Source organism: Dryobates pubescens, chromosome 18 (assembly GCF_014839835.1).
Source record: "Dryobates pubescens isolate bDryPub1 chromosome 18, bDryPub1.pri, whole genome shotgun sequence".
NCBI lineage: Eukaryota > Metazoa > Chordata > Aves > Piciformes > Picidae > Dryobates > Dryobates pubescens.
Genome location: NC_071629.1, coordinates 14,903,715 through 14,916,811, shown reverse-complemented (window position 1 = coordinate 14,916,811; position 13,097 = coordinate 14,903,715). Strand labels below are relative to the sequence as shown.

Below are 13,097 nucleotides of genomic sequence, written 5' to 3'. Positions count from 1 at the left end.
AGCTCTCCAGAGAAAAAGACTCCACAACCTCTCTGAGCAGCCTGCTTCAATGCTCCTGCATCCTCGAAGTCAAGAAGTTTTTCTTTATAAGATCCCCAGAGGTGGTTATTGTCACCCTTTCCCATTCTGCCTTCCACTGGCCACAATGCTCTTTCTTCTTGAAGTCTCTTTGCAATGATTACATTTGCAGATTGATCTCTGCAGTTTTGTCTGAGCATCTTTATGTTTTGTTGCAAGCTTGGGGTCCAAAGGCCCGGTTCTAAAACACTGAAGTAGTGTTTTAACCACCTCTTTGCTGCCAGTAACTAAACACCCTCATAGGTGGGAAAAGCAAATAAAAACATCTTTGCAGGAGATAAGAAAGAAATAGAATGAAATGTAACAGGCACCAGGACTAGCTGGTGATACCACCCCGCTCGGAGCCTGACCACAGGTAACATGCACATGCTTCAGAAGATGTTGTTTGGGGACAAGACTGCCATTTCAGCACCATAACTGTACACAGCACAGAGCTGTGCTGACCCCGAGGCTAAAGGGGAAGGCAGTGTCCTCAGATGCTATTGCGACAGCTGTGATAAATCATATTTGAGCTTATTTTGGAATGTGAGGGAGGTGATCGTTTAAACCTGCAGTTCAGTTTGGTCAGACACTGTACACATCCCACTAGGTCTGTATTTCCTGTCCCTCATTTCATTGCCATTCATGGCAACCCTGCAAGCAGCACGTGTCCTTTTTCACTTTTAGCGTATTTTTAAAGGATTTCATTATTTTTTTAGGTTGCCGAACACTCTCCCTCGGGAGCCTGTAGTAGATGACGTGGAAAGTACAATGTGTGTAAGAGAACATCGCTGCAGGCAAGCAGCTCAAATAGAATGGAAACATCTTGGCCTCATAAAAAAGTCTGTGCTTTGGAAACTGAACCATCCTCCCTTCCCCGCAGATATTCCTGCAAGGTCAGGACTGGAGCGCAGGACGGTGTGTGGAATCAGTCCCATCGCTGCTGCTGATGTGCTTTATGCACAGCATGACCCAAAGGCCTCCAGCCACTTTCATTAGCACTTCTCCACAGCGCTCAGCTTGGAGTTCATACCAAACGTGAGCCAGTTTCCTTCCAGGTGTGATCCAGTTGGCAAACATTTTTACCCATCCCTGGGTCCAAGAGGCTGGGTGTCAGGAGGATGGGGCAGGTAATTTTCCAGTGGTGCCCAGTGACAGGACAAGGGGAAACAGGCACAATCTTTCACATAAGAAGTTCCACCTAAACATAAGGAAGAATTTGTTTAATTTAAGGGTGATGAATCTCTGGAACAGGCTTCCCAGAGAGGTGGTGGAATCTCCATTTCTGGAGACATTCTAAACCTGCCTGGAGGTGTTCCTATGTGACTTTTTCTAGGTGAACCTGCCTTGGCAATGGGATTGGACTCGAGGATCTCCAGAGGTCCGCAATTCTGTTTTCTCCAATGTGTATTTGCGTTTGGGATGTGCTCTGTGAAGGGCTATATGGCAATCTGCAACATTCTTCACTCTTGGGATTACAATAGACACAGTTGTCATTTGTAGTGCTGTGCTCTCAAAGAGCACTTGTTGTGATTCTGCTGAAACGGGGACTCATGGTGCAGAACAGCAAGGGATTACGTGGTGCAGAACCACTGTCCAACTCCATAATTGCACCAGGCACTGTCATAAAACCCATTCATGGATGCTCACTACCACTAAAAAGAGTCTCAGGAAACTCCTAGTTGAGCATTGCACTTTCAAGGTGTTTTAGTGCTCTGAGGTGGCTGTGGTCTCCCTCACTGGCGGGTTTGGTGACATCCCCCAGCTCCAACCCTCCGGTTTCACTGGTGACACATGCAACACTTGCCTCACCAGGGCCTCCAGTCACTTTGGTCAGATGAGGGGATTATCAGTCTCTTGTCTCAAATGGCAAGTGACACATGGAGAGGAAACAGCTTCAAGTTGCACCAGTGGATGTTCAAGTTGGACACAAGGCACAATTTCTGCCTCCCTTTTGGGCTGTCAAGCCCTGGAACAAGCTTCCCAGGGCAGTGTTGGAATCCCCATCCCTGCGGGGGTCTCAAAGCCATGGAGATGTGGTGCTGAGAGACACGTTTTAGTAGTGACCTGGTAGTGCTGGGTTAAAGGTTCGACTTGATTATATTAAAGGTCTTTTCCAACCAAAATGATTCTACGACTGAAGCACTTCTTGCCCATCACCATCCCCACAGCTACACATGCCAAGGCATCCCCAGCTTCATTTCAGCACAGGGGGAAGGCACAACCCAGCCTTGCAGTGACCCTGAGGGAGGCCTGGAGCGATGGAGTCTCGTAGACCCCGACAGCCCGGGGTGGAGAAGAGCTCAGCGGCGCGGAAGGAATGCTCAGAACCAAGGGGTCCAAAGGCCGGAGGAACCCCGCAGCATTCGTCCCGGCGCACAGCCGGCACCATTTGTGCGCTGCACCGCCGGCGCCCGGCCCCATTTGGCGGCTGCGCCACCTGCGGCTCCGGCTGCCGCTGTCAGTTGGGCGGCTGCGTCCCAACATGGCGCCGGCGGCAGCGGGGGCGGCCGCGGGGCGCGGGGCCGCGTCGGGCGGATGGAAATACTGATGACGGTCCGGAGACTCGCCTCCATCTGTACCATGGTGAGAGCAGCCGCCAGCCGGGCGCCGCCGTGCCGGAGCCCCGGGGGCGAGGGGACGGACTGGCCGGTGAGGGGCCCCGGTGGCGGGAGCGGCCCCGGCCCCCCGCTGAGGGGTGAGGAGGGCCTCGCAGCGGCCGGGTGAAAGAAGAATTAGTAAAAGTAATTAAAAGCCAAGGTTTGTGGGAGGTATTGCCGCTTGTCCGCGTAGGAGGGTGTTTGTGTGAGGTGGCGGGACGCCCCGCTGCCCGCACACCCCCCCACGGGAAGGCACTGCCGGGCCGCTGCTGGGAACCGGGTGAGGCGGCGGTAGCAGCGGGGAGCCGCGGTGAGAGTGGCTGTGCCAGGCAGGGGGCACAGAGAGGGGGTATTAGCTGAAGGGAGGGTGAGCGGGGACGGCCAGCCCGGCTGCTCTGCGCCGATATTTTGAGGGATTCGGAGGAACTGGGGTCTAACCTGGGTGGGGAAAGGTGTCTGGGGAGCAGAGAGCCTTCCGCAGAAAGCAGGACTCGCTGCTCCGGGTGGGTGTGTCAGCTGCCGGCTGCTCGCAGAAATGTGTCAGGGGCAGGTGGATGCTTCCTCACAGAGAGGGAGGAACTAAGGGCTTTATTGAACAGTAATGTGTTTTTTTTTTTTCCTTTTTAGCTCGGATCACAGTCATTTGGTGACAACTAAGCTCAATTTAATAGTTGTTCAACTAGTTTGTAAAAGCTCTGTAATCATTTCACATGAATGCACATAAGAGGGTATATCACCCATGAGAACCTAGCAAGGGGGAGACTGGTAATTGCATGATTATGCAGAATTTTTAATGAAGTTACATTGCTGCCTAAGTAGAGGCCAGCAAGTGGTTTGTCTAGCGTTGAAACACCGCTGACTCATAACAAAACATTGCATCTTAACGATATTCCGGCAAGAACATTTCACAGAGATGCTTGCTGTAAGCAGATTAATCAATAGAAATGATAGCAGGGGTTCAGAGTGCCAAAATCCAATGTCAAATCAAGATGAGGGGATTCAGGGTTAGTATTTTGTTTTTACAGCCCCATGTTGTAATTGCTTCAAGTGCTCAAACTTCAGTTTTAAGTCTCATTTGAAATAGGAGCAGCCTTATAAAAGGGGTCTTATGTACCAGCTTGGTGAGACTGATTCTATGGGTGTGTGAAGGGTGCAGAGTTTTTCTGTTTCTTTTGCATGTAAGTACTAACCACCAGTTTTAATTATCTTCAGATTTAATTGAAGTGAACCACAGTGGTGCTTCACAAAGCTGAGTGTTTGGAATCTCATCCTAATATCTGTAACACAAGAGATTAGGTTTTATTTTTAAGTTTGTGGCAGTGGTTCCCTCATCTTAAAACTTTTGAAGTGTCACAGAAGATGTCCCCAGACTCCGTTCTTCACTAATCTCAATTTATATTTTTAATTGCAGAGGTGAAATTAAGGTCAGGAGAGGTGGCTGAATCATGATTTTGTTGTGGAGCTCTGTACCCCAGAGGCAAGCGATTGACTCAATCCCAGATAATATTGTAGATGCATTCCTGACATCAGCTGACTGAGCCTCAGATTAAGAGGGCAAATGTAAGGCAGTGCTTTTTCCTAGGAGTTTGTGGCCAGACCTGCACACAGCCATTCCAGCATCTGTGATTTGTTTTAAGAGACTTTGGCTATGCATACTGATTGTGTCAATCATGGATTCGTCTTTGTTCCTGTGCTTACCTTGATTTTGGTTGAGATGGTAGGAGAAAGTGGAGCAGATGCAGGTCCTAATGTCTCTTCTGAAGTCCTGTGCTTCTTTTGGTTTGTTTTTTATTTTACCAAGACTTTATTGCAGCTTTGGAGAAGCAGGTTCTCCTTACTGTTTTTGTTTCAAGTGGAGAACCTTCTGTTTCGTTTCTCTGCAGAAAATGTTGAGCAGTACTGCTAGCACTGAATGATTGTGTGAAACTTGCTTCCCCCTTTTTATATAGCTGTTGAATCAAATGCTGTGTAATTTTTCAGCATCAATGTTTTAGATAGTTTACCTAAACTTGCTGTTAATACAACTTCCTTTTTTTCTTCAGTTAGCCCAGGAAAATGAAGGTCTGGGTGCTGTGTTTTACAATTGAATCAGTTTATTTGCATCTACTTCAGTTAATGTTCGGTAAATACAAACACTGTTTGCTTTACCATAATGTGAATGTGAAAAACCCCAGCCTTCTTTATAAAAACATGTAATTGTGTTGACAAAGTCCCTTTGGGAAATGACTTTCTTCAGGCTTGTGCTACTATATAGTGATGCCTTACATCTTTTTAGTGAAATGTACAGATTTTACAGCACTTCTAGTCGTCACTTCAGGCTGAAAGCTGAAACAGTTTTGTGGCATTCCCAGTCCCTTCATCACAGTCAGTCACCATCCCTGGGACTGGTTTCTGATTTTCCACCTCAGACATTCCACTCTTCTGCAGTTTCTCTTTACAAGTTAAATTCAATACCTGATCTTGTTAGCACTAACATAGTTATAACTTTAATCATATTCCCTTCTTTAAAATAACTTTCAGGTTTTTGCTCTGTGGATCACCGATCCTGTGCCTCATGATCATCACATTCTCTTTATGTGAGCACCATCCCTTTCAGTGATTGCATAACTTTCATGTGGCATTGTGAAGATTAGAAACTGGGAGGAAAATACTTGTGCATTTGACTATGATTCATTGCTTGGTAAGGCTGCTGACACCATATGGCAAGACACATCCATAGCCAAGAGCTACTGACTAGAGCTCTGGTTCTCTGCTGCGTCCCCTTGACTTTATTTTGTTTCCCAGCCCTTATCTTTACCAGAGATTCTACTTTTTGTTTCCTTTTTGCAAGCAACTTCAAAATCCACCTGGAGACTGAAACAAAACACTTCTGAGGTGTTTTGCAGCCCTTCATGAATAATACATAGCTCCTTTTTCAAAAACATTTAGAAGTACTATCTTTGTAGTTCTGTGGCTGGGGAGAGCTGTGAAACTTCTCCTGACAATCTCTCTCATGAGCAAGGAGAGCCGAATTTCCATGAGTCTGAATCATTTTATCCAGGATGTGCCTGCTGTGCTTCAGGGGGATGAGACACTTGGCTGTAGAACTGAGTTTTTAAGTTGCAAGTCAGGGGCTTTTTTGTTGTATTGACAACTACTTTTTTATTTTGTGGGGGAAGCAAACCAGAACACTGGAATGGTGCAGGGTGTAAAGCAGAGATCTGATCTTTTCCTCTCTGGCAACTGATCTTGTGAGAAGTCTGTAGTAAGCTGTTAGCAGAAATTATTGGTCTTTCTTGGTCAGCTAATTAGGGACACTTACCCCAGATCATGTCTAATTGTTTGCTAAACCAGTAAGACATGCCTGAAGATCTCAAATCCAGTCTACAAATTGGTGGTAGCCTTATTCTACTATGAATCAGCATGGCGTGGATATAATTATTAACTCCAGTGCAGGAGAAGAGATGACTGAGTCATTTGTAACTAATACATTTCCATTTGCCACCTGAATAATTTACACTACTCAGTTCAAGCAGGGATTTCACGTCCCCAATGTGTAATGTTTGCCTTGCTGCTGTTTCACCTGTATTTGTAGCACTTTTTTTTAGCTTTATCAGAGACATAATACTTGTAGCTGGGAAGATATCCCCGAGGAGGTGGGGAAAAGTAGAGCTAGCTAAGGAGGCTTCTGTTTCCAGCAGTACTTGACTGACCTAAGCTGAAGGACACAAATACTTCCCCTGGCACGACTTGAGGACGTTTCCTCTCACCCTGTTGGTTGCTACTATGGAGAACAGAACAAACACCCACCTCACTGCAGCCTCCTTTGAGGGAGTTGTAAAGAGCTGTATTTCCTCCCCTTAATCCAGCATCCTTTCCATACATTGTTTCCTGAAGCCTAGCTTTACTATCTAATTTTAAACAGCATAATATGACAGAATTTCACAAGTGCCCTGTGACTTGCTTTACCTTTATGAGGTGCAGATCCCGTGGACCTTGTAAGACCAGCTCCTAATTGGCTAAACATTTACACAAAGCAGTTTACAAAGCATTCTGTATTAATTTATTTAAAAACACTCTAATGAAGACTTCAGATTTAGAACACTTCCACAGTAGCAAACAGATTTTGAAGAACAGCATTTTCTACTCTCACTGTGGTCTCTATGATACTGCTGATAGCCAGAGTTAAGTTTGACTGCCTGTTGAAGAACAGGCAGAGCCAGCCTTTCCTTGGTGTGATTAAGAAGATGATTTTGTAGTATTTGGAATCATGGAGGCTTGGAGTGTCTGTGCCACTGTTACACCTGCTCCTTTCAAGATTATCAGTTTGGTTTGCCTGCATAAGCACTCAAAGTGCTGGAATCCAAAGTTCAATTTGCCATCATTGGTTATGCCTCAAAGGGCAGCCTTCCTGGGTGTGCGAAAAGGGATCATTTCGAGCCCTGAATCACAGAGTGATGGCTGAGCTGACAACTCTTTTTATCTGGCTTCAGTGCTGCACAGCCCAGGAGTTTTAAAAGATGGGGCAGCAACATCCAGTTCTCTGTTTAGAAAAAGCATGACAGCATGTTCTGTAAAGCTCAGCAGTACAGCCCCAGTTCTCTTTTCTGCGCTTCCCAACAGGGTAGTTTCAGTAGCCCTGAAGCTGGAACTATTACCACAGCCAGTCCAACGAAGTGACTGCAGGCAGGCTGTGTGGAGTGCATCATCTCTGCTGGTTTCTTTCCTGGAAGGTTTTAAGTAGCTCTGGCCTGTCCAGCTTGTTCTTTTTCACTTTCTTGGTGTGCTGTATTTCGTTTGTTCAGTCAGTGAAAAATCACCCTTCAGTCATGCAGTATATTTAACCAGCTTCTCTAATCATGGGGTCTGCTTCAGTGGGGTAAAAACTGACTGGTAGCCAGGCCCAAAGAGTGGTGGGGAATGGAGCTAGATCCCATTGGTGGCTGGTCACCAGTGGTGGTCCCCTGGGCTCAGTACTGGGATCAGTTCTTTTTCATATCTTTATCAAAGATCTGGATGAGAGGATCAATGGCACCCTCAGTAAGTTGCAAATGAAACTAAACTGTGTGTGAGTGTTGGTCTGCTTGGGAGTAGGGAGGCTCCACAGAGGAATCTGGACAGGGTGGATGAATGGGCCAAGGTCAGTTGTATGAGTTTCATCATACACTGGGTCCTGCACTTAGGTCACAACAACCTCATGAATGCTCCAGCTTGGGGCAGAGTGGCTGTAAACTGCCCAGCAGAATAGGGCCTGGGGGTGCTGGCTGACAGCAGCTGAAGATAAGCCAGCAGTGTGCTCAGGTGGTCAAGAAGGCCACCAACATCCTGACTTGGATTAGCAATAGTGTGGACATCAGGACCAGGGCAGGGATCATTCCCCTGTACTCAGCACTGATGAGGCCACACCTTGAATCCTGGGTTCAGTTTTGGGCCACTTACTCCAAGAAGGACATTGAGGTGCTGTAGTGTGTTCAGAGAAGGGCAGCAGTGGATGTGTAGAGCACAAGTCTTGTGAGGAGCAGCTGACGGAACTGGGGTTGTTCAGCCTGGAGAAAAGGAAGCTTAGGGAAGACCTTGTAGCTGTCTACAACTTCCTGAAAGGAGGTTGGAGCCAGGTGGGGTTGATCTCTTCTCCCAAGGAACAAGTGACAGGATGATAGGAAACAGCCTTGAGTTGCACCAGGGGCAGTTTAGGCTGGAATTTTTTTTTCCCCAGAAAGGTTTGTCAAGCCCTGGACCAGACTGCCCTGTGCAGTGGTAGAGTCCACATCCCTGGAAGGATTTAAAAGATTTGCAGACATGGTGCTGAGGGATGTGGTTTAGTAGTGGACTTAGTGATCTTAAAGGCTTTTTACAATCTAAATGATTCCATGACTCACTCATGGTGCCTCAGAACATTTATGCCCAACTGGAAAGCTGCTTCCCAGCTTTTTTTCAAAGGTTAAATATTATCTTACCCTAATTTATTAAGAAGAGTCAGATGAATAATTACAGACTTCAGCCAGACCTGGGTGCCAGCTATATTCTGGACATTGAAATATCTCCTCAATATCTTTTTCTTTTTTGCTCTTTTTTAAGGGGAATTCCTTTCGCAGGCAGGTATGTGCTGTGTGCTCAGTGGAACCAGCTGGTTCTAATCCAGAAGCTGAGTTGGCATGGTCTTGAGCCCAAGTTAGTATATCATGAGGGGGTTTTATTTCAACAGGCTGTTCCACCAACCATGCTATGCAGCTTCCCAGCAGGCATGCAGCTGTAAGAAAACTTCACAGATAGCCTGAGATGTGATGCTTTAATTACTTCATTTGAACTGAATGGTATTAATTGCAATGGGAGAAGGATAAAAGGCTTATGTAGAAGACTTACAATGTGTAAAATTGACATTTTTGCCTGGGCTAAAGAAATAGAGTTTATCCATGAGGAAAGGGTGTGTCTTCAGATTTGTATGGACTGGATGGAGAGTGTTCTAAGTCAACTGATTCTCTAGCTTGTTAAAAGTAATATACTGATGGGATTAGTCTTGAGCTTGTTTTAGACAGGGCTAAAGCAGCCGGAGTTTATAGACGAGCACAGAAACTGCAGTTTAAACATCGTGCAAAGTACAGATCAGTGCTTATAAATGCTTTAAGGGTGGCTGTCAGGAGGATGGGGCTCCTTTGTCAGTGGTGCCCAATGACAGGACAAAGGCTGCCAAGAGAGGTGGTGGAGTCTCCATTTCTAGGGACATTCAAAACCACCTGGATGCCATCCTGTGCAACCTGCTCTGGGTGAACCTGATTTGGAGGGGGGCTTGGACTAGTTTCTAATTCCTATCTTTCTGTGATTGGGTGAATTTTGGAAGTTAAAATACATTTTTTAAAAGTTCTCTTCTAAAAATCTCATGCTGTCTACAAATGAACTCTAAATGGAACATCTAAAATGGTGGAGCACCGCAAGATTAAGCACAGCAGTGACTTAGATGTTTTGTAGGTGTTGTGGTTGTGTTTTTTTAAGACAAGCTTCACAGTTCTAATCCTTCTTGTTGTACTTTTCATCTTTGTTAGCTTTTAAAAAGCCAAATAGCATTGATTTGCCAAGTGTGCTATCTGTTGAGGTCCCTAAATGTCCATGTCCTTCTGAAAACCGAAACAAACCATGAGTATTTTGTCTCATTATGTTGAGCTAGTGATGAATAGAATAGAATAGACCAGGCCAGGTTGGAAGAGACCTTCAAGATCATCACGTCCAACCTATCATCCAATACCACCTAATCAACTAAACCATGGCACCAAGCACCCTATCAAGTCTCCTCCTGAACACCTCCAGTGATGGTGACTCCACCACCTCCCTGGGCAGCACATTCCAATGGCCAATCACTCTCTGTGTAGAATTTCTTCCTAACCTTCAGCCTAAACCTCCCCTGGCACAGCTTGAGACTGTGTCCTCTTGTTCTGGTGCTGGTTGCCTGTGAGAAGAGACCAACCTCCACCTGTCCACAACCTCCCTTCAGGTAGTTGTAGAGAGCAAGAAGGTCTCCCCTGAGCTTCCTCTTCTCCAGGCTAAGCAACCCCAGCTCCCTCAGCCTCTCCTCATAGGGCTTGCATTCCAAGCCCCTCCCCAGCTTTGTTGCCCTTCTCTGGACACATTCCAGGTCAACATGGCTATAGAATGGTTATAAATCCGTTGACAGTTTGCTGCTGCATGGGTTTTCCTGTATAATTAGAGCAAGCAAACTGCTGCTTGCACTGCAGCCACCTCCAATGACTGTTTTAATGGCTTTTTTAAAAAATTTTTTTGTATCTTCACTTACTGTTCTTCTTCTTCCATCATAAGGTTCTTGATTTCATACAGTACTTCCTTCTGTCTTCCAGCCTGTCCCATGAACGTGCCCCACATCCACCTCAGTAGTTCAGTTGCTAATAGCTAGTGGGTTGTGCTAATGTGAGAACTGCAGTGGTCAGTCAGAGCAGATGTGAAACCAGCACTCTGAAACGTGCAGGACAGCTGCCTGAGTTGAGCCCTCCTCATGTCCTGGCTTAATCCTTGTTAGAATTAGAGCTTAGCAACAGAAAATGTCATAAACTTCTCTGCTTCCCCTCATCAAATCCCAAGGTTGTTGCAGAGAGGACAGTGGGATCTTCCTGCTCGTAACCCCATCATCTGCTTTGTGATTTCATTTTTACCAACTTCATTTTATAGCTTCATTGCCTCCCTACTCACTGTTTCCTTAAGCAGCAGTATGGCATTGACCTGATTATTTTTGACAAGAGCTTTGAATAACATTGAGGACACTGACCCAATGTTGTGCTAATTTTGAGCCTTTTCTTACTGAAGCAGCAGCTGCTTCGTGCTCATAAGGTCTGCTTGCATGCTTATCAAGATAGCTCCACATTGCTTTTATAACTGTTCCCATGTCCACAAAACTACCTTCATAACAGCAAAAGGTAGATACTTCTAAATGGAAGTGTGAATTCCTCCCAAGTGTGAGAGTGTTAGCTCAGGATAAAAAATGTTGACTGGTAATGTTGGTTAGTCTGTAATAATAGGGTCACAACCACCCATGAATGCTCCAGGCTTGAGGCAGAGTGGTTGGAGACTGCCCAGCAGAGAAAGACTTGAGGGTGTTGGTCCACAGCAGCTGAAGTTGAGCCAGTGTGTGCCCAGGTGTCCAAGAAGAACACCAGCATCCTGGCTTGGATCAGCAATAATTTGGCCAGCAGGATGGGCCAGGGCCCCCTGTACTGGGCACTGGTGAGGCTACACATTGAATAGTAGGCTCAGTTTTGGGCCCCTCACTCCAAGGAAGACATTGAGGTGCTGGAGCAGGTCCAGAGAAGGGCAGCAATGTTGGTGAGGGGTCCAGAGAACAGGGCTGGTGAGGAGCAGCTGAGAGAACTGGTGCTGTTTAGGCTGGAGTAAAGGAAGCTTATGGGAGACCTTGTGGCTCTCTACAACTGAGAGGAGGTTAGAGTGAGGCTGGTCTCTGCTTTCAGGTAACAATTGATGGGACCAAAAAGGGGAAACAGCCTCAAGCTGCACCAGGGGAGGTTTAGTGTGCATATTAGGAACAATTTCTTCCCTGAAAGACTGATTAAGCCCTGTTCCAGTCTGCCCAATACACTGGTGGAGTGCCCACCCCTGGAGGTGTTCAAAAGCTGTGTAGATGGTGGTGCTGAGGGATGTGGTTTAGTGACCTGGCAGTGCAGGGTTAATAGTTGGGCTCTATGATCTTGGAGGTCTTTTCCCAGCTTTTATGATTCTATAAAGGTTTTTTCCTAACCTTTATGATTCTATGAACAATCAACTTATTCTCAGCCAGGTTTTGCAGAGGATCAGGATTTCACTGAAATGCAGTAAAATTCATAGTTCTGAAAAGGGTAAAAGTGCTAACTTGAGGCAAGAGCTGTGTGGATGCTGGGCATGGATTTCTCATTAGCTGACTGCAGCTCATGTTCTGAGCTGTGTAGTTGTTATTAATCCCTTGTTCTTCTGTTCATCAATAGCTTCAGAAGAACTCTTCAGCTCTGAGCCTTATTATCCTTTCTACCCTAATGATATTTCTGTGTGGTGACTGGAAAAGTGATGACTTTCTCTCATCTTCCAGCAATAATTTCTTTTCCTGATTCTTGTCAGATAAGTGGATACAATGTATGAGCCCGCTGTCTGTACGAGCAATTACAAATTCAAACAAGTTTAAGGGCATGGAAGTATTTTAAGCTCCTAGAAACTGTTGATGGATTTCCAGTTTCTGAAATCAATTAGTGCTAGGCCAGGCAAAATCTTCTTTGCCATTGCAGCGGTAGTGACAAACGGTTTGTAGAGCTTCTAAGAGACCATAATGCCTAAGCATACTTCCTTCTTACTTTGTTTTGGTGGTGCAGTGAGTTAAGAGGATAGTATGGTTAAGACAGAAGTCTATTACTACTTTTCCCATTTGGTTGGTGTGAAGAACTGGAAATAAGCCCTTTAAGCCTTTTCTACTGGGCAAAAGGGTCACACCTTAGGTGATGGAGTTGTTTTTCAGTCAAATTTCAGCTCTTCTGTGAGATCATCTCATCTGGGGTGACTTGGTTAAACAGCTACCTCAGGTAAGAGTGTTGAAACTGGTCTTTCATATCCCTTTGCACTTCATCATCCTTTTAGAATCCTTTCAGCAAAGAAGTTTCTTCTAATGTCCAGCTAAACCTCCCATGGTGCAACGTGAAGCTATTTTCTTTTGTCCTGTCAGTTGTTACTAGGGCAAAAAGACCAATGCTGAGCTGGCTCCAGCCTCCTCTCAGGGAGCTGTAGAGAGCCAGGTGGTCTCCCCTCAGCCTTCTTTTCTCCAGACTGCACAGCTCTAGTTCCCTCAGCTGCTCCTCACAGGACTTGTGCTCTAGATCCTTCAGCAGCCTGGTTGCACTTCAGTGGACCTGCTCCTGCAATTCAGTATTTTTCTTGGAGTGAGCACCCCAAAACTCAACCTAGTATTTGAGGTGCTAAATA

The 13,097-nt window shown here is 45.9% G+C and overlaps 1 protein-coding gene across 1 annotated transcript in view; it reads left to right on the top strand.

The window, feature by feature from the left end:
* The first annotated feature begins 2,502 nt into the window (after nucleotides 1-2,502).
* The window catches only part of LOC104300134 (ubiquitin carboxyl-terminal hydrolase 12), a 34,162-nt gene continuing 23,567 nt past the window's right edge, over nucleotides 2,503-13,097 (top strand). The window contains exon 1 of the mRNA XM_054169496.1: nucleotides 2,503-2,643. Within this exon, the coding sequence (XP_054025471.1) occupies nucleotides 2,596-2,643 (48 nt within the window). The 5' untranslated portion in view covers nucleotides 2,503-2,595. The remainder of the gene's footprint in view (nucleotides 2,644-13,097) is intronic.